Raw genomic sequence first — 19,476 nt, forward strand, 5'->3', positions numbered from 1 at the left:
GAAACTTCTTCCGAAGCTAACCAGATGTATGCATGAAATATCAGTATTCTCCGAATCGTACATGGCCAGTTTCCTGAGCGTGTGCTCTGGCTTCCTTCTCGCCTCTCAAGCCCTTCCCACAGATCTAACCGCAATCAAATGACCACAGGTGCTCATATGGATCGGTCTCACTCACCTCGCACTTCAAGTCAAACGTCGCAGTGTTCGTAAACGCTCTCCTCTCTCTTAGAATTGTCGCCAGTTTTTTGCCCGCTTCCAAGACAGGGTCATCCTCGTCTGTGGACATCTACACCGGCCACAATCAGCCTGTTCACCGGTGACTTGCAGGTTTTCTCTTACTATGGGGAAAACGGTTTGATCCCATTCCGCTGGAGCATCGACCGCCGGAGAGAGAGTTGCGGCATCATAGTGTATGCCGGAATAAATCAGAACACACCTGCCTCATCGAAATCAGCTTAGCAGCTCCATCTTCAATAACGTTCCTTCACTGACCTGTCCCCTCTGCTCTTCTCAGTTGGTGGAGTAAACCGATCGATTCGTCCAGTTTCAACGTCGATCGATGTGATTTCCGTTCCAAAATGATTTGCTAAAACTCCAAGTTCAATGGCTCCACCCCACACAGAGGGTGTAAGGATAGTCGAGATGTACTTGTCGCGGGGCATTCTACGTAGGGCATTCAATATTCATTCGCGGAACACGCGTAGGACATGCCTACCCCAGAATCGCATCATTGTAAGTCTCCGTGTTACTCCGTATGCCATCTGCCACAACTATTTACTGCATTAGCCTCTAAACCGTGCTGCACCATATCCCACTCACTTTGCCGCATTTTCTGCGCTTTATTGATGTCTTGCTCAAAGATCAGGGCAACAGATGAGAACAGACATGAGTTATCATCGGGAACGACCTGACGCGAATTGCTCGGAAAGTACACCCATAGTATCGAAGACAACCTGCTCACCCTGTGCACTAACACACTGGAATCTGATATTTCCACGAACGCAGGCCCGGTGCTTGATGGAGTGGCGATCGGTTGAGGGACAGGTGAGGAAAAAGACTGCGATATTGGTAGGGTCATAGTGCCAGCTGTCGGAGGATGCACCGCAGCTGCGATCGCTCTTTGATTTACTATTATCTGTTCTCCAGGTCTGAGGCCTAGACTAGACAGTGGCAACTCGGGTATGACCGTCAAGGTGCTGGGAGGATAACCTGATTTAACTGTGGGATTGCATTTAGTTGCCGTGGAACAATCATGCGTGATGGGCGCCTCACTTTCTTGGTGGGAAGGGGGAATCTGGGATGCTGCGAATATTTGTTGCTGCAAATCCCCTACCGTTGCACTATCGAAATCCAACTGAAAGGTCGATACACCTTCCGGATGGCGTAGACGAAGTGGTGCCATTGTCCGGCCAAAGAGGTCGAAAGGGACGTATGATACGTACCGACTGCGTCGTCAAAGTACGGGTACCCTAATCAGGAAATTATTCTGTAACACCTTGCAAGACACGCTGGGCTGCTGCTGGCACAACATGAATCTGCTCCGGCACGTTGATATCCTGTAGCTTGTCCAACGTCTCACGCTCTTCTGCCTCTCCCGTCTCTCTTTCCACCTCCTCAACCAGTTCCTTAAGTTCATTCTCCAAGTCGTCATTGTCAATGCCTGCCTCTGCAGCTGCCATGTCACCTCCAATCCTGACGGCATCATCGACCTCCCGTGCAGTAGCATTAGCAGCTGCCAATGCATCCATCGTTTCATCAATTTTTGCCCGTTGAAGTAAGGGATGATTCAAGATCGCTTGTAGTGTTACCGCAGACTTTTCATAAGTTTGCATAATCTGCCAAGAACAATCAGCAAGGCCGCTGGAATAAAAAAAATCCGTGTACCCAACCTGGATATTGCCAGCTGCGGTCTCCACGTCCATAAGCGTCGACTCCAGATTTTGAAGGGCGCTCAGCCTTTGGGTCAATATCTCCTCCAGGCCCTTCTTATGGCGAAGGTGAGCTAATGCAATTGATTTCTGTTGCTGACTCAGAGCAGTCGATATCCTGCTCGTCATTCTGTGAGTACCATTATGTTAGCGCACGGGCACGTTTTGATCCAGCGGCCTCTTACTCGTCAATCTTGCACTGGATCTTGTTTACTTGGCCATGCAGATTGCCCACGCCTGTCTTAAGCTCCAGGATACCGCGATCGATTGCTGTCACTTCTTTCTCTCGGTCGGCAGCGATGAATTTAATGACCTTCAAGGACCATCAGCGAACTCTTCGTAGCTGATCAGGGGTGAACTTACATCCTTATCCCTGACCAAAATCGGTCTATCCCTCTCCAGGTATTTCAACAGTACCTCGATATCCATCTCGCTTGCCGTCACACCTGGTAATACTTTCGACCCGAATTCCTTTCGGAAGCTCTCCGTGGTGTAGAGACTGTCCGCCAAACTCATTCCTCCACGAAAACTGTCTACCACGTCTGCGGCGCGTTCGACGAGCTTGAGTAGGACATAGTCACCCTGGACCCTCTTCCACATCTCGGCTTCACTGTACGAGTCTTCGGACTTGACAAGATCGAATTGTTCCATTGCCCACCATAGTGGCTTGCCGACGAGGAAGGATGCGACACGGTAAGGTAGCCAGCCGGGGTCATATACCGACACGCTCGACGAGAGGAACGCGGATAGTGGGATGAGAGCGTTACAGTGACGCAGTTCGGCCTTTACTAGTACCGTATACTTAGTAATGTACGCGAATGCACGAGTGTCACGTACAATCGTATGACCCAGTCCGAGGGGCTTTCCAACGCCGTCGAATCGTAGCCGATCCACCAAAGACCTTTGCGCATTCAGAATGAGCTTATTGCTCCTGTTGTGCGCCTCCTCTTCGCCTTCGGTTTCGGTTTCTTTTCCCTTCCGAGGACTCGGGTTCTCTGCTTGCCATCCTCGCGATACTAGCTCCTCCAAAGTGCGCTGCCACCAGTCAACATGGGCATGGTAGGATGTGGGATTAGAGTGCTTCTGTCTGGTTACGTCGGAATATAAGGATTGCAAACGCGACTTCGACGTAGTGGCATAAGTGGAATACGACGATAGAGACGGAGACGCGGACGCCATGAAAGCGCAGGACGAACAAGCATTACATAAGACACGGACGCATATCGTACGTGTTACATAAGCAACAGTTGACTTTATTTGGACATCTCCAATTGCAAGCCAAAAGTAACGGAGGTGTGTTGGAAACTACGCGCCGATGGTCTGTTTGATACTCCAATACGTATGACTTCAACGCATCTACTCTGGAGGCCAGTTTCTAGGCTTTCAGCTTGTCAGAGATAAGAACAGAAGGAAGTGAAAGAGACTTACGAAGAATCACTTATGGAATTTTGCACCAGCAGCCTCGATGTCTTCAATTTCGTCAGGTGTCAGCTCGGGCGCATTCTCCGTATCGAGGTATTCCTGAACACGCTCTACCTTCGCGGATGTCCTAAAAAGGTACCACAATCATTCGGGCAACCTCTAGCGGCAACCACGGAGATCACACATACGTCACGACAAGTATACCTTTTCGTTGGAAGTACTTGTGCAGTACTTGTCCTTCGGAAACCGTGGAGCCGCGTGCATGTTCCAGACGTACGCGTATGCGTTCTACCAGTGGATCCAGAGGGCCGCCTCTTCCTCCCACAAGTGGAGAGAGACCCCCGTAAGAGGACGTAACGATGTTGTATTTCTCATGGAGGGAAAGAGTGGGCTGGAGAGCCTTCCAGACGCAAGGGTGAACCTCGAGCTAACATATTCAATAAACTATATGATGCAACACAATTGCGAGATTATACCTGATTGACAGCGGGAGAGATAGTTGCAACCTCCAGTATTTCATTGAGGTGGTCAGCGGTAAAGTTAGAGACACCAATCGACTTCGTTAAGCTGGCATTCTTGGCTTCCTCCATCCCTATCCAAAGGTCCTTGAGCCTTCCCACATTCAGCAGCGCATGATGAATCAAATACAGGTCGACGTAGTCGATCCCCAACTTTCTCAGAGACTCTTCTAATGCGCTTTTGGGTGTATCCCCCGGTTGCAAGTTGCCAAGCTTCGTCGTGATGTACAATTCAGATCGTGGTTTCCCTGAGGCGGCAATCCCGGCACCCAGACTGTCCTCGTTCTGATATTGTTGAGCACCATCCAGATGAGTGGACCCGCTCTGGATGGCGGTGATGACTGACTGTTGAGCATCTTTGCTATACAGTGCGGTTCCCGTGCCAAAGGCAATCCAGGGTGCTTTGGTCCCATCGTTCAAAGTGAGCAGGGATATAGGCATCCTGCGTGGAGTCAACAAAGATAACGAAGAAGGGCCATGACCTGGCGCTTGATATGTAGGACGAATCTAATCATTCAAGGACGATACCAGGCCATAGCCAATGCGGGAATGCCAGGTATAGGAGATCGATCAATAGTAGGTGCTTTCCTGCCAGGTCAAGTGAATAACAAAACTACCAAACCCCGTGCCAGCCCTAAATCAGGCCCAAAAATCAACAGCGGGGCCATTTTCTTGGTTTCTCATCTTTTAACAACTACACCCAGGCGCACGCAACCACATGTTCGATTGTCTTAGCTCCTCCGGCAATCCTTCATCTCGAAGCGCCTCAGATAAGAATGCACACGGTGCACTCTTTGGCTGAACATTCTGGTTCCTCCGTGGATGTCCTCAGTCACCTGGTGTACCGACACCTGTAGTACATGCATATCCAGGATCGTTGCATAGATACCCACGTACATTGAGAGTAAGACACTTTGCCTGTTGGAGAAGGAGCAGTGGCAAAGGAAGCACCTGCTGGGATACTCTACATTGTGCAGCTACCCCAACCAATTTTAGAGCGCCGTTATAAAGCACATCACTTGGGTTCCAGATGTTCTAAATTTGGGCAAATTCGTGCATAGCGGATGTCCCTGCCATGACTGCTCGAGGCATGGGTACCTGGAATGGAACAGCTGTTTTGCATGCCAAGCAGTCTGGGCAGTGGCGGTGGCAGTTGGGTGTCCACGTGTTGCTCACTCCGTGGCGTTTCATCCATAGACACGAACATACACGGCTGCATAATCAATCAATAATTCCGTAGAATGAACGTACAAACTACAATATCCCGTGTGGAACCATCGAAAGAGTACTACGTGGCATCCAGAACACCCGATGCCGAGACAATTTGGACGATCAGGAGTAGGAAGTCAGGCGTCCAAGCAAATGACCAGTTAAAGTTCGGGAACGCCATTATATCCACCAGGACGCCCGCTTTGAAAGGCGTATAAGTTAGAGTGAACAGAGGGATTTTGGTAACCATTGGAAGGGCTCGTTTGGATAGTCGGGGAGGGTGGTGAGGTAGGGAACGTGCTGGGATCAGATGGATCCTGGAAGACGATATCTGAGCAATAGTACAACCCCACCGATATAACAACTCACATAGAGTTTCGGTTGAGTGGCAAGAGAAGTGAATGGGCTTGAGCCCATGTACATGCTATTGGTCGCTGGGGGCGGTGCTCCACCGTCTGTAGCGCTGAAAGGCGTTGCTTGTCGGCGACGGCGAAGGAAGAACCAAGTAGCTAGACCGGCTATGGCTGCCAGTCCAACTACCCCGCCCACTGCGCCTCCCACAATTGCGCTTGTATTGGTGGACTTTGAAGAAGGTTGGGATGAGGACGTTGTAGAAGAGCTTGGCGCTGCAGTGAGAGAAGCAACTACGCCCGTAGTGGTGGAGACGCTGGTAGCAGTGGCTGGCGCTGTGGTGGCTGTCGACTCGGGACTGTCTGGAGGGCTATGAGTGTACCGAGTGCATAATCTGAAACCCACTCACCTCCAACTGCTTGAGCAAGAGTTACATTGAAATCATCAGTTGTCTATAGTGCATTGATGACGTGAGAACGATGGAGAGTAAAATGGGAGAAAGAGACATACTACGACATCTTGATAAGCCCACTGAGGTATAGCAGTCCCGGTGGGAATGCTCTCTGGGTATCTACCACAAGTGTCAGACAAGGAAATCAAGTGAACTTGTACACTCCTTACCCAGGGTAAACCGTGGAGCAATTGGTAGACCATGAACTCCAGCTATAATGCACGATGAGTGAATGCGATGCGCAATTGAGTAGCACGGAACCCCTCACGCGATGTAGGTACGATTTTGACAAATAGAGCAAGCACTGATGAGAGAGTATGTTACAGTGCTGCATTCGCAAGGATTTGCCTCGTCGACGTAAGGACCAACGTAGTGAGTGTTAGGATCCAGTTGATCAACAGTAAATTCTAACAAAGAGGTTCTGAGCCATGTTCCGGACACGCAACACAGAAACGTACGACCACCGGAACACTCGCCTTGCACGTAAGCAGCGACGAGACAGGGATTCTGGTTCTTGCTATTGTCCATCTGAACGCCAGTGGTGTGGTGAGCGCGTCTAAAAAGCGGTCGACTGAGAACAAAGGGTGTGGCGTACCCAGTTGAACTGCGACAGACAGGAAGCTGTGGTCTGTTGGGCAGTTGCCCTCAACGGACGTATAGAAAGCAATCCTATCGCTAGGATCGCCAACGACGACCATTCAAGATTGAAGGGTATCATGTTGAGAGTGGGAGGAGAAAGGACAGATGGCACTGAACAAATGGCGCTTTTCAATTATTAGGTTCGTTGGCATTACTTGTTCCTGATGGCAGTTCACCAATCACGGCTGCTGTTACGGAATGAGAAACCCCTCGTCCGACCGTCAGATACGGTTGCGGCACACGTCCCCGGGCGAACGGTGCATTTGTACATTCCATATTTGCGGGTCCTTCATATACCATCCTGTTGTAGGTAGTCCTTGAGTTTTTTTCGGCAGTGCACCGGGCGGTCTGCAGCAAGCGGTGCCGCAGACATAAAGAAATTATTACTATACATGGAAAGACCCTTGATCTTTCTCTTGGCATTCAGTACTAGGCTGTTGATGGCAGTGTGTTGGCTCTGGGGATCAGGGCGGCCTGGAAGAACAGGGGCAGGCGACAGAAAGCCTAGAATCCCAAACACTACATCAATTGTAAGTGTGCTGACACCTGGTAAGGTAGTTCAACTACGAATTTTGTCTGCCAACTTACATGTCATCGATCATTGACATCCCCTAGTAACTACCAGCAACTGGTCAAGCGCTGCGCTAACCCGTGGGATTGAGTTATGTCAGCAACTACAACAGTCTTACTCATTTCCGTTCAGAGGCCATCACCTACAGTTACAACCCGCAAGGTGTTTTTCCGCTTGAATGGGAGCAAGGCGTGCTGGACAAGACGTTGTGTCCACGACCGAATTATGTAAACTCATGATGTTCATGTGTATATGATGCCATCTATTACCCACAGTTGGATCTTAAGCTGCTGTCATGAATGACATGGTTCTCATGGAGGTGACTATGTAGTTTCTGCTCTGCTTCGTTTCTTGGTGCACCAGAAGACAAAAAAGTTAGATTTAGTTCAAATTGCCCATTGCCTCGTACTACATATGTGTTCTCAGCATTAATCTGAAAGTCTTCGGAGTCGAAGACCAAAAACAGCCCCGAGCGCTGCATGCATTTAGTACGTGGGAGGGTTAGGGGTGGGCGTCTACGGGTCGTGGGATTGAATGACTAATACTATATAGTTAGCAGCCACAGTAACTTTGCCAAGTGTCCGACACCGTTCAGTACACCCGGTGATCAACTTCAAGACAGGCGATGGCGCCCTCAACAACGTGAGTAGAGCTCAAACTTGTAAAGGGATTGCTGGCTAATGGCGTGAACGCTGAAAGTGTCCCCACGGTCACGGTTAGTCAATTGGCGGTCGTAGCCTCATTGCCACATCTCTTGACGTTCCTGTCGTAGGATATTGAAGTCCCCGAGACCCTCCTCAAAAGGCGCAAGCAGAACGAGAAGGCACGGGAGGAGCGTCTTGCTGCAGCCTCAGCTGCTCGCAAGGTAAGTTAAAGTTTGGTTCCACACACATTCCTTCCATCGTGATGCATACGATTCAATCGTCGAATGGCTAGTAGTATTTTTTCTACCGTGTTGCCTCGCAAATTAACCATCTTTCGGGACTGACCTATATTTCCTTCCAATTTTTCTTTTCCACTCGAACTTAATCCAAAAATTCTTTTTCAGGCAGCCAAGGCAAAGCGCAAAGTTATTTTCAAGAGGGCGGAAGCTTATGTGAAGGAATATTTGGAAAAAGAGAGAGAGGAGGTTAGGCTGAAGAGGGTTGCACGGTCATCTGGCGACTTCTATGTCCCTGCAGAACCGAAAGTTTACTTCGTCATCCGCATTCGCGGGTAAGTATACAGTTCTTTGGTGGCACTCTGTCCTCTGACTCGTGGATAGTATCAACAATATCGCACCAAAGCCCCGCAAGATCCTTCAGCTCCTACGTCTTCTGCAGATCAACAACGGTGTCTTCGTCAAGGTCACCAGGGCAACTCAACAGATGCTGCGGCTAATCGAGCCCTATGTCACATACGGGTGAGGCAGGTCTTTGGGTATGCATTATTTTGAGGTCTTAGGGACGTTGCAGCGAGCCGAACCTCAAGTCTATTCGGGAACTGATTTACAAGCGTGGTTACGGCAAGATCGACAAACAACGCATCCCTCTTACCAACAACGCCGTCATCGAGGAGAAGCTGGGCAAATATGATATCCTCTGCGTGGAGGACCTCGTTCACGAAGTTGCTACCGCAGGCCCTAACTTTAAACAGGTACGCTCCCTCACACTTGCGTCATTCGTTTTAATGATTGTGCGTTTCAGGCAACAAATTTCCTCTGGCCATTTAAACTGTCGAACCCCACTGGCGGCTGGAGACAACGGAAGTTCAAGCATTTTGTTCAGGGTGGCGATTTTGGTAACCGGGAGACTAACATCAACAAGCTCATCCGGCAGATGAACTGAGTTCCTGCACGATCTACTTCGTGGGTGTGCGTCTACTGGCGTCATATGTGCAGTAGGGGAGGGCAGGCTTGTAGAAAATTCCTTTATGAGTATGCTGGCATGAATCCGACGTCATCACTTACACTAATCCCGGCTGCGTATGCTCTATGAAAAACGAACATGATATTGCCTGAGACGGGTTTGATACCGCGTGTGATGAACTTCGAGCTGTACGTGATGTGTGCAAGTCGCAACTCGAAATAGGCAGGACCCCTTTTCCCGTAGTGCCCCTGATCACAGTAGATGTCATCGCTCGATACCTCACGCAATGATGAACCAAGAGGTCAAGTTAATACCATATTACGGGACCTCAGGCAAGTCACCCACCTCGAGTGGTGCAAAACCTGACTTGGTCCCTTCTGTAAGGGGTGAACATTTTCGGCGTGCCCGAAATCTGCGGCGGTCACCCGCAACCACTCCACCGTCGGCCACTGTTCACAATCAACCCACTCTCCCTTTTGATGTGATCTTCAGCTACCAATCCCCCGACGCCAGTGACCGATCTCATCAGCAGCGAGACTCACGCATCGCAGGTCCTAAAGCTCCCCGGAGTTGGCGAATGCAATCGTCACCCACCTCGAAGGCTACTGACATTGAGGGCGTTTCTGGTGACGAAGGCTTTGATAAGAATACGCCTGCATGGCGTGAAATGGCCCTCGCACCCATTCTCTGTGAGTGCCCAATCAACATGCCAAGCCCACACGACCACGCCCATTCCGTCACTCTTCCTCCTTTGACCCAACTGTGTATCCACCTTATTCTCGCTACCTGTGGGGGTGTGGATCTCGTTGACCTAGTGCCGGGCATCCCGGTGCACCTACGGCGAGTTTTGATGCGCTACGCAGCTGTGCATATGCCGCTAAGTGTATCCGAACTTGAGGCACTCTGCGATGGGCACGGGTCAGCTACTGGTGACCTGATCGTGGTTGGTCCTTACGCATCGCTGCGGCGGGGCTGGTTTCAAAAGACGATGGAAGATGCGAGGCCGGGAGAAACTGTACATGGATCCTCAGCGCACCTTGCTACAACTGAGAAGTGCAGTGACGATGTTGAAGATACATGGGATGATACTCAATCCCTTGGTACAGAACCAGCACTTCTAACTAGGCTCTGTTTCGTATCCACGTTGTTGACAGTGCCGACTTTTCTCGCGCTCCCACCAACCATCACGCACCTAGCCCTCCTCAACATTCCTTATCAAGTTCCGTTGCAAAGACTGCCTACCATATGCCCACCTCTCGTCTTTCTGGATTTATCATACAACGATTGGCTCGGCCGTTCTTCTGCCAGAGGAAACCACATCCTGATGAGCATGACATGGTATAAGCTGCGTCATATCCAGGTACTTGGCCTGAGGGGGTGCCCCGTTGCACCCACTTTGCTCGCTGAAGTCAACTGTGGACATTGGAAAGACGTTAGGATCATCACATAAAAGATACTGGTATTCGAGACGCGTGCATGTACTGTGGGCTCAAACGCATTGGAACGTATGTAGATCATGAGAACATGTGAGAGAATGTAACATGCTCCGCGTACGAGGCCATTTCGATGTATCGAAAAGTATTAATAGGATAATATTATGATACGAGCGACGAGACTATGAAACGATACAGGAGTCGTTCCCAAGCCATCATATCATGTTTTCGTATTCAAGAAGCGTTGCAAATTAAAGGGCGGAATCTTGGCGAAGATCAATGAGCTCAAGTCAGTGGAACAAATCGAAAACTGGCTTACTTCGAGGGACTCCTTCTCCAGTCCTGCAGAGGTCCGGTCATTGAGAATCGGTAGCAGTGACACACCCGCTGGCCAGCGAGACTTTGGCGGAAGCCTAGACCTCATCGTGTGCAAAGTGGACCACAAACAGTGGGTGTAACGCACTGAAAGCTCCACATTGGAAATAACGGGCATGCCCATGCTATCTGTTATAGCAAGCCCATTAGATTAGCAGTGGTAATAGAAAGCCAATACGCGTACATAGTATCGCACAATCGACCTGTTCGGCGACCAGCTCACGACGTTCTTGCGAGAGGTACTTTGCTACGGGGCTCTTCTCGGGAACTTTGTAAGCAAGCAGTCCGCCGACGTTCATCAGCTCCTTCTCGTAAATTGTCCTATCTGCTGGTTTCCGGAGCGAATTCACCTGAGCATACAGTTTTTGTGCTCGGATCAGCAACTCGGTTTGACGTCTTTCCTCATCGACAGTATCACAATTCGAGGACCTTGCCGGAGGCGGGAAGTGCGCAACCATTGAGTCACAGGTCGAAGCTGGATAACTCAGCGGAAGTGTCCGACACGCTTCTATAAAGGCGAGAATGCGAAGGTTCAGGGACAGATGGACAGGGTTGACAGTAGTTTTTCTATACTGCAAGTGATTGTCTGATGCATCGTCGGAGAAGGCGTTGTCGGCCTCGTCCTCCAGACTCTCGTCCAGCACCCTTGGGAAGTGTTCGTTCAAGCAAAGGATGGCTTCCTCCACCCTCCCGGACAAAATATGCGTCTGTATGCCTGAAACCGCACGGTCAACGACAAGTTTCATGGACCAGACAAACGTAGGATGCTGCATAGGAAAGACCAGCGCATACATTCTCGTAGAGTGATACTCCGTATCACGTCGTCGCTCAATTCGGAGGAGGTTTTCTCCATCTGCCCTGACTCGGAAAGGATTTCGTTTCCGTCCCTGTCGAGATGCCTCACAGCACTCTCTTTGAAGAGTGCCTGTGCAGTCTTCGTGTAGCAACTGTGGCACAGGTAGTCTAAGACAAGTGTACGCTAATATCGAGAAAGAAAGCCGTTCATGGGGTTAGCCCGTGAATCTGATAAGATTTCGAAGCCATACTAAATGATCTGGTTGGGGCTGCGTCATCGAGTTAGGTTGTTGAGTTGTGCCACACTTCCAGTGAAGCAAGAGTTCACTCAGGAAGTGCTGAGCACGTGACTAATCGAGTACTAGTATGTCAGAGCTTTCTCAATGCGAAGTCCATGTGTGTAGTAGCTTGTAAAAATACATGTGGTACATCCATACTGTATCCTAAAACACAGTCTAGCATGCGTACGCAACCTCAAACACCGGCAACCTCGTTGACGCCTGCTAGCATCGAGATCCGATTTGTCTGCCCCCTGGCAGTGATGCTCGAACTCCGTTCAGCATATGAGTGCGCAAGTGCGTCCGCTCTCAAAAGTGCCGCTTGTTCCTCTGCAGTTGCAGTGCTACGCACAGCCGAATTTCCTCGGCTTCGCATCGTAGTACGCGGATGCCTCCCTTTGTAGAGTAAGTACTGAATGATGATAGCGATATCGAAGATGAAAGTTCCGCCACTGCCCAGTAGGTACCTGGCGGACATCGTTAGTAACTGGACCAGGTAGTGCATTGAAGTCGTTGCGTACGGTATACTCTCGCGCACGAATTCCGTAGATGCGGGGGGCGGCAACCGGATATTTGGAGAGGTCATAATCGAACAGACATAAAAGAAGTTGCCGAGGAATGCGAACACGAAGAGATAAATGGATAGGCCCTGTCACATCTTATGAGATATTATTCAATTCTGAACAATATAACTGGTTGCTTGACCTCGACAGACTTCCGGACATACTAAAAAAGGCAGAGCTCAGTCTGTTATACGCCGGGCAGCAAGAAAATACTGACGTTCTTCCATATCTGCGGTAGTCGGGAAGTAAGGTAGAGGGTGGTGCACAACCAAGCGAAGATTCGTCCAACTACACGTTCGAAGGGTGAAGACCCTTCAGACTGCACACGTATATGGGGGGCGACCCCTTCTAGTATCGTCGGCGGCTGTGCATAAATAGATGAATGTGAGCTGAATAACAAATTGTGGGCAGCAGGCAGCTGTGCCACCGGGGAAATTGCAGACTTCGACGCCAGAACGGTCCCGATGCCAGTGCTTCCTGATGATATCGGTCGAAATTGACTGCCAGCCAGTCCACTGACGCCGAACAACGCCCAAACGCTGAGGAAAATCATACCAGCACTGCGTCGACTAGCACGGGACCCTGTTCTCTGGTGAGTTTCTTCTTCTTCCTCTTGCTCCAAGCCTACATCGCGTTGCGGCTGTCTACCTCTCGCTAGCGCTGTAGACTCAATTTGCGTCGGTGTTATGTGTAGGGAAGAACGTGTAGCGTGCACCACGGGTGATACCGGACGTCTTTGGCAATTCGGATGGCGGTCGTGGCGTTCCTGGCTCCAAGAGACCCGCTTCCTGTTTCCGCTGTCTGAGTGAAAGCTATTTGAAAGAGCAGAAAGAACGGCATCGTCCACTTCATCTTGCACCTCCATAGACATGTGCGAAGGGGTGTGTTCCCCAAGAAATTGTTCTCCGTCCTCATCCTTGCGTGGATGCCTATGTTCTGCATGGGGGTCTGAGTGAGCAGCGAGCGCCGCGGCTGCCGCTACACTACCAGCAACGGCGGATAGTGTTCGATAATGGGAAGCATCAATAGAATGTGGCCGAACGAGGGATGTTGAACGCGAACGGGGATAAGCGTAACTATTCGGAGGGATCTTTGGACCACCTCCATAGTAGAAATACTGGCACAAAATGCAGCAGTCCACAGAGCAAAAGTACATGGCGAGATACGTCTGTGGTGATCAATTGCCTACGTGCTGGCCGAAGCATACAGAGTAGAAGCATACCTGGAAAGGTAGCTGGTGCGTGAGGAGGCAGCCGATGAGATTGGATGCATCACCAAGCATCCAGTTGAACAGGAAGGGGAGCGCAAGACCCTCGCAAGACTGTTGCTTTATGTTCTCGAGAATTTGCCTGCGGAATATCCATCCACTCTCCGTACGTCGAATGAGGAAAAGTGGAAACTCACGGGAACTGTGCCCCGAGCCAACAACCTATGGAAACGTATCCCAACAGCTCACTAAAGTTTTCCACAACCATAATTTACTCCCGACAAGGTATAAACGGTATGAGTGGGACGGGCTGGATATCGCGGGAATCTCCCTTGGAGGTATGCAGTAGACCGCTCAGACGGGCATCCCGAAGTTGAGCATTAAGGCTTCTCGGCCCATCCTCGGGCAAACAGCTCCCCCGGAACTTGACCGCTTTTGGAACTACCCCAGTATTAATTATTACCGGAAGCACAGCCAAAGAGTATGTACCGAGTTCGATCGAGGTAATACATAGTATCTTCTCAGAAACAACTACCTTGTCAGCAACCATGAATGGGAGTGGGAGGACAAAGTAGCATGGCTCTCGGCACCAACAATCATCTCCACAATCTGCAACATCGTGGGCCGTAGTGGCGGATCAGGTTTCCAACACAAAGAGCATATTTGCCACCATTTATTTGTGAGACGAGAACCAGTGCTCTTGTTCCTGGGCCGTTGTGGTAGTTGCCCTCCCATGATCCGGTTTACCACGTTGGCAACATTGCGGGTATCATGAAAAGGCACTTCACCGGTGAAAAGTTCCTGTGCAGAGTACGGTGGTCGATGGGGTTATCAACAAGGGGTAACTTGAAACCTACCAGCGCAGTTAACCCGAATGCCCACACATCAGCTTCGGCAGTCACGTTGCCGGTATTCAAGTACTCCGGAGCCATCCACTGTAGAGTACCACCCCTATAGGGATCCTCGACAGCCAAGTCAAACGCAGAGTTGGCAAGACGGGAAAGGCCAAAACCCGTGATAAGCGGTTGTCCTTCGTCAGATATCAAGATGTTGGTCTGCTGTAGAGATCTGCAAACCGAAACCAGAAGCAGTAAATGAAGCTACTCACGCCTTTCACATCGCCGTGATATACCGGTGGTTGATGATTATGGAGGTAACATAATCCTTTAGCTACTCCCAGAATCTGAACTTGAATCGATGACGAAACAGCCAACTGATACTCCATGAGCTTACCAGAGGGCGAGGATCAATGGTGCGATTTTGCACGTATTGGAGAGCGTTTCTATCCATCCAAGGTGACACTATCGAGATAGTGTTGTCAAATGCGGTGGTAATACCCAACAACGGAAGAATGTTCTTGTGACGGAGTTGACACCAGAGGTATACCTCCCGTAACATCCGCTACCACGGTCCTCAGCAAAAACGGGGGATAAACGTTAACTACAGACCTTTCTGCCGTCGTCCTCTTCTTTCCATTGGCGAATAATCCTGATCGCTATCCTCCTACCTTCTGGCTGCAGTATCCCCTGATATACGGTAGCGTAATTGCCGTGAACGACTCTAGTTTCGTCTCGCTCGACGAGCCACCCAAAGTTTATGCAATAACGTGAACCAAGTCGCAGCAGTCTGTCAAAGTCTTCTTGACCAGCTTGCTGCGTTACTTAGGTCTGTTCACTAGCTGATTCGAACAAGGATACGCACTTGTCTGCTGGGTAGATCAGCGGGGAGCGACATGTTCTGTTCCATTTACGTGCGGTTGCGCTTTAGTAACAAACACCATGATACTCGTCACAGTACACAGCCAGGGCTGTTTGTCTCAACCATCTCGTTAACACTAGGTGAGCGCTGGGCTGCGTACCATCTACGTACATTCGCAGTGCAATCGCAAGTCGCCAACTCGTAGCTAACCGTTATTGTATGGTTTAGGCACTACGATCTTTTGAAAGACATCCATTTCATGCCAGTGCAAGAGTTGCTGAGAGCTTTCGAAATCTACGTTTCCGGCCACGTGCCTTCACATCTACTTGATATCCGTGATATTGGGACCGCTAGCAGCATCAGCGACGTAAAGCTATTAACAAGGGAGGATGTGAGGAACACGGCGCGCTTAAGGATAGAGATGGTCACGGAGGCGGATATCCTGGCGAATAAGGCTCTGCTGGGCTGCGAAGAATGGGAGGACTGGCGCTTGGGTGACATGACCCCTCTAATCCAGATGCAACTCAAATATGCTATTTTCTCCCATCGCTGGTGCAGCACTGGTGAACCATCTTTCCATGATATTTCCACCGGGATAACATCAAGCCGTGATGGATGCGCGAAGCTTTTGAATTTTTGCAAGAAAGCAAAGGAATTTGGTTGCGATTACGCCTGGTCGGACACCTGTTGCATAGACAAGACTAGCAGCGCCGAGTTAGAGGAGGCCATCCGGTCTATGTACCGGTGGTACGGCAGTGCCGAAGTGTGCATTACGTATCTTGGAGCATCGTCGAGCGTGAAGGATTTCGACGCCGAACCATGGTTTACCCGTGGATGGACGTTGCAAGAGTTGCTTGCACCACGTCGGACGAAATTCTATGGCAGGGAGTGGGTTCCCATTCTTTCCCAATTACCTCTCAAAAGCAACGATAAAGAACAAGACGAACTATCCGGTGCCATCGAGTGTGTCACTAGGATACCTTGCCACCAACTAATCGCTTTTCGTCCAGGATGCTACAGAGTATGGGAGAAACTGCTCTGGGCATCAAGGCGCACAACGACAAAACTGGAAGACATGGCTTATTGTCTCATCGGAATCCTCGATATTAACATGCCCATTGCGTATGGAGAAGGCGAATGGGCCTTCCATAGGTTGATGGAAGTAATCCTGCAGAGATGTGACGAACCCGAGATTTTCGCCTGGGTTGGTTTGCCTTCCATGTACTCTCTCGTTTTGCCTAGCTCTCCCGCATGCTACGAGGCTATCTTGGACTCCATGTCTGCGAAAACACTACGCCTAGAGCCGTCACAGAATCAGCAGATATTACCCGCGTGGACCTCAAACATAGGAGACAGGACATTCACGCTGACAAAGCACGGGCTGGAGATCGATCTTCTCATGATAGACGTAGAAATGGTCGAGATCGATGAGAGCACGGGCCACCATGGTGACGCTTGGCTCACTCTGCGCCCAGACTGGAACTTGCCCGAAGGCACAAGGGCCAAAGAGACGATTAAGGTCCACACCGATATTAGGCGGTTGTACCTGGAGCCCCAGTGGGTGTTGGGCGTAATCAATTACGAGAAAGCGTCCACAAATTACGGACGGCTTGGTGCAGGCAAAAGCTACCTATGTTTTCTATTGGGAAGTCCCTATGATCCTACTAGGTGGACGAAATTTTACACGAGAAACCTTCTTATCCTTCCTTGCGAGCATGATATGGTGGGGCCGCTTCGGAGAGTTTGCCTTCGGCAACGGTCGGCTACTCAGGAATACCTACCATGGCTGAAGGCGACGAGAATGTATGGCTGATACCTTTAGTAGACTTGTCAACCGGCTTTATTGCAGCGTGCGACATGTAAAACAGACTAATGGTAGTCGAGAAGGCTTTGCATCAATCTGAGATGGGTGAATCGTCATTCATTGTCTACCTGCAAAAATTCTGAATTATCGAATGACGTCTCACCTGTCAGAGGTTCGCGTACTTCTATATTCTGTACCATCCTCGGCACTGCGCCGTTCCACACTCGCAGCGTTCCGCATCATGCTTGATTTTAATATCGAAATCTTCATCCAGGTAGGGTTGATAGTTGATCGTCAGTTCCGTACCTGCCGCGATATCCTGGCGAGCAACGAAAGCCACATATGGCATGTTGACCTACAGACAAAGCTTGTCAGTTAGCGACCTAGAAGTGCCGTTTTATCTGGAATCTGCCTAACGTCTGGAATCGTATCGTATACGACGGAATATACGACCATGTTCGGATTACAGGAATGGCTAAATCTGATCAGAAAAAGGAACCATGGCCATAAAGGAGGCATGATGGGACGTACTTTACGAACCGGGTCCAGTTGCCTTTGCTATAAGTCAGTCACCAATTGACAGTAAACAGTGGAAGCCAGATACCACAAGAATACGAATCAACCGTGTACCTGTTTCCAAGATTTTCCTCGTTCTTGATTTCAGTGCCGTCTAAGTCAAAGAGGTAGCCGTAATGCTCTTCCGGAATTGCGTCGACGTCCTCTCGTCGTCTACGAATGGCTTGTTTTTTGGAATCTAGCTCATAGTTACGGAAACACACTCACATGACTTTCCTAAGTGCTGCTATAAATATTTCGGCTTAGAGCACAGTAGGCTACATACCCTGTATAGGTCCCAACAACCTTCCCTTTCGGAACGTTTTCCAATGTTCGCGCGCCCCAGCCACACCGCTTTGTGTCGAAGATCTCTATTTCGACGTCTCGGGGCTGTTGAGCGACTCGATTTTGACAGCGAGGGCCACAGCCGCAAAACTATAGGCAATGGTGAGGCAAGCAACATCGATCGCGCCCTTCCTGTCGAACCTTGTTACATTCGATGACTTCTGTGCCTTGTGGCACGTTGAAGGTGAATAGGCCCTGCGTAACATGAGAGGTTATCAATGTATTGACGACAGATGACAAAACCTTGGTATAGGCGTAAGTTTTCCTCTGCAGCGAGTCCAGTATCTCAGAGATCGCTTGGCAGGAGCAACGAGAGGCATCCAGACACTGAGAGCAATCACAGATAGTAAAGACATCACGAGGAACGTCGAACACCTGTTGGAGACCATCATCGCTGGGCTGGAGTTGGTATCAATGATACAGCTCGCGGAGGACCTAAAACTCACAACAAATAGCCCCTTTCAATGTACTTGAACTTGCTTAGATCACGAGGAATGTTTTCGTCAGCAATGCTCCTATCAATCCTGACCTCAACCGCCATGACATCCCTCGCGGCTCTGGTCCACGCACGCTCCAAGCGAGAACGGCTATAACAGTGTTAATAGGGACTCCTGTTTGTAGGTAAAAGCTTACAGCGTTTGGATAGAGTATACGACACGTGATTCAGAAGAACTTGAGGTTGTGGAAGGCAACTGCAAGTGTGCCGCTGTACTATTCGATGTACCAGATTGCGGCGACAGAGGGATTGAGATATCGAGCCGTGGACGGCCTCTCCTTGGACTGCTAACTGAAGACGACAATTGGGAAGGAATATCACGCGTAAGAATGAGCTGCGCAGGAGATGACGTCCTCCCACGTCTTTGAGAAGGTTGCGATGCAACATTAGTATTTCTCCTTACTCTGAGTTGGGGTCCACTGTCCTCTACACTGCGTTCCTGAAGTCGCTTGTATGCGTTCTCAACTTCTTCATCCCAGTTCGCAGTTGATAAATCAGAGAAGCGACGTTGCTTCTTTTCCTCATATCCTTGTGAACGTTGGTGAGTTAGACGTTGGTGAATGGTGTCATCTTTCCATCGAACGTCCATATCAAGGTCGTTCTCTGCAAGAGCAGCACGTTTCCTGCTTTGCATGCGTTTCCAGCGGTTGACTAGGTCGGGCCGATCAGGAATGTCACTTTGCCATGTCGTGTTTGACCCATCTGCTCGAGACCAGTTGCCCCATCTAACCTAGTTGTTGCAAGGGGTCATTGAAGAAGGATAAGGCAACGATACAAAGAACACACTTCGTATCTGGATAGCAACAGTCAGAAGGTTCCCCTTCGCTACTACAGTGCATACCTTGGGGTGCCGTCAAGACGAATCTCTTCCCCAACGATACCTTTAATTGGCCATTCGCAATTGTCATTCCCACCTGAAACGTCGCTCCAGGATTCTTCAGGTGTCGGTGAACGCTCCCATATCATTGACATCGTGGTGGTGGTCGTCAAC

At 49.9% G+C, this 19,476-nt stretch overlaps 10 protein-coding genes across 10 annotated transcripts; 3 read left to right on the forward strand and 7 right to left on the reverse strand.

Annotated features, from left to right (window-relative positions):
- Window positions 1–40: 40 nt before the first annotated feature.
- F5J12DRAFT_960715 (uncharacterized protein) lies at window positions 41–1,402 on the reverse strand (the record flags this gene model as incomplete). The annotated part of the gene is made up of 8 exons (XM_051749934.1): window positions 41–124; window positions 176–286; window positions 340–436; window positions 493–663; window positions 716–770; window positions 820–907; window positions 962–1,218; window positions 1,273–1,402. 8 exons carry the CDS (start codon window positions 1,400–1,402, stop codon window positions 41–43), a joined length of 993 nt encoding a protein of 330 aa, XP_051603721.1.
- Window positions 1,287–3,284, reverse strand: F5J12DRAFT_390425 (uncharacterized protein). Its single transcript, XM_051739184.1, has 4 exons — window positions 2,766–3,284; window positions 2,292–2,711; window positions 2,114–2,241; window positions 1,287–2,058 (listed from the first exon to the last, which is right to left on the reverse strand). The coding sequence occupies exons 1-4, from the start codon at window positions 3,105–3,107 to the stop codon at window positions 1,482–1,484; spliced, it is 1,467 nt and encodes a 488-aa protein (XP_051603722.1). The 5' UTR covers window positions 3,108–3,284; the 3' UTR covers window positions 1,287–1,481.
- On the reverse strand, window positions 3,116–4,411 carry F5J12DRAFT_806888 (NADP-dependent oxidoreductase domain-containing protein). The gene is made up of 4 exons (XM_051744638.1): window positions 3,827–4,411; window positions 3,539–3,777; window positions 3,367–3,477; window positions 3,116–3,303 (listed from the first exon to the last, which is right to left on the reverse strand). Exons 1-4 carry the CDS (start codon window positions 4,307–4,309, stop codon window positions 3,285–3,287), a joined length of 852 nt encoding a protein of 283 aa, XP_051603723.1. The 5' UTR covers window positions 4,310–4,411; the 3' UTR covers window positions 3,116–3,284.
- A 762-nt stretch (window positions 4,412–5,173) lies between these two features.
- F5J12DRAFT_390523 (uncharacterized protein) lies at window positions 5,174–6,702 on the reverse strand. Its single transcript, XM_051739185.1, has 8 exons — window positions 6,475–6,702; window positions 6,338–6,407; window positions 6,148–6,286; window positions 6,050–6,091; window positions 5,939–5,999; window positions 5,838–5,880; window positions 5,447–5,790; window positions 5,174–5,394 (listed from the first exon to the last, which is right to left on the reverse strand). Exons 1-8 carry the CDS (start codon window positions 6,595–6,597, stop codon window positions 5,239–5,241), a joined length of 978 nt encoding a protein of 325 aa, XP_051603724.1. The 5' UTR covers window positions 6,598–6,702; the 3' UTR covers window positions 5,174–5,238.
- A 966-nt stretch (window positions 6,703–7,668) lies between these two features.
- F5J12DRAFT_806913 (60S ribosomal protein L7) lies at window positions 7,669–9,060 on the forward strand. Its single transcript, XM_051744639.1, has 8 exons — window positions 7,669–7,731; window positions 7,789–7,804; window positions 7,862–7,954; window positions 8,138–8,304; window positions 8,354–8,491; window positions 8,544–8,821; window positions 8,886–8,982; window positions 9,038–9,060. The coding sequence occupies exons 1-7, from the start codon at window positions 7,715–7,717 to the stop codon at window positions 8,969–8,971; spliced, it is 795 nt and encodes a 264-aa protein (XP_051603725.1). The 5' UTR covers window positions 7,669–7,714; the 3' UTR covers window positions 8,972–8,982; window positions 9,038–9,060.
- Window positions 9,057–10,488, forward strand: F5J12DRAFT_390647 (uncharacterized protein). The gene is made up of 2 exons (XM_051739186.1): window positions 9,057–9,268; window positions 9,321–10,488. The coding sequence occupies exons 1-2, from the start codon at window positions 9,198–9,200 to the stop codon at window positions 10,384–10,386; spliced, it is 1,137 nt and encodes a 378-aa protein (XP_051603726.1). The 5' UTR covers window positions 9,057–9,197; the 3' UTR covers window positions 10,387–10,488.
- A 257-nt stretch (window positions 10,489–10,745) lies between these two features.
- F5J12DRAFT_680628 (PQ loop repeat-domain-containing protein) lies at window positions 10,746–13,855 on the reverse strand (the record flags this gene model as incomplete). Its single annotated transcript, XM_051740242.1, has 10 exons — window positions 10,746–10,873; window positions 10,929–11,459; window positions 11,537–11,723; window positions 11,791–11,844; window positions 12,038–12,284; window positions 12,339–12,466; window positions 12,523–12,543; window positions 12,598–13,548; window positions 13,603–13,729; window positions 13,785–13,855. Coding segments are annotated over 10 exons (2,445 nt in total), but the record flags the coding sequence as incomplete, so codon positions are not given.
- A 177-nt stretch (window positions 13,856–14,032) lies between these two features.
- F5J12DRAFT_390721 (kinase-like domain-containing protein) lies at window positions 14,033–15,438 on the reverse strand. The gene is made up of 6 exons (XM_051739187.1): window positions 15,289–15,438; window positions 15,036–15,239; window positions 14,821–14,988; window positions 14,696–14,770; window positions 14,445–14,642; window positions 14,033–14,388 (listed from the first exon to the last, which is right to left on the reverse strand). The coding sequence occupies exons 1-6, from the start codon at window positions 15,331–15,333 to the stop codon at window positions 14,119–14,121; spliced, it is 960 nt and encodes a 319-aa protein (XP_051603728.1). The 5' UTR covers window positions 15,334–15,438; the 3' UTR covers window positions 14,033–14,118.
- Window positions 15,108–17,235, forward strand: F5J12DRAFT_390751 (uncharacterized protein). The gene is made up of 3 exons (XM_051739188.1): window positions 15,108–15,211; window positions 15,266–15,425; window positions 15,514–17,235. Exon 3 carries the CDS (start codon window positions 15,545–15,547, stop codon window positions 17,096–17,098), a length of 1,554 nt encoding a protein of 517 aa, XP_051603729.1. The 5' UTR covers window positions 15,108–15,211; window positions 15,266–15,425; window positions 15,514–15,544; the 3' UTR covers window positions 17,099–17,235.
- Window positions 17,236–17,273: 38 nt separating this feature from the next.
- Window positions 17,274–19,457, reverse strand: F5J12DRAFT_889195 (uncharacterized protein; the record flags this gene model as incomplete). The annotated part of the gene is made up of 12 exons (XM_051747312.1): window positions 17,274–17,444; window positions 17,507–17,564; window positions 17,621–17,642; window positions 17,694–17,818; window positions 17,873–17,881; window positions 17,931–18,079; window positions 18,131–18,184; window positions 18,233–18,383; window positions 18,436–18,576; window positions 18,623–19,215; window positions 19,272–19,278; window positions 19,327–19,457. The coding sequence occupies 12 exons, from the start codon at window positions 19,455–19,457 to the stop codon at window positions 17,274–17,276; spliced, it is 1,611 nt and encodes a 536-aa protein (XP_051603730.1).
- Between the last annotated feature and the right edge of the window lie 19 nt (window positions 19,458–19,476).

This window comes from Pisolithus orientalis, assembly GCF_024613125.1.
Source record: "Pisolithus orientalis strain OTSU chromosome Unknown F5J12scaffold_4, whole genome shotgun sequence".
NCBI classification, from domain to species: domain Eukaryota; kingdom Fungi; phylum Basidiomycota; class Agaricomycetes; order Boletales; family Pisolithaceae; genus Pisolithus; species Pisolithus orientalis.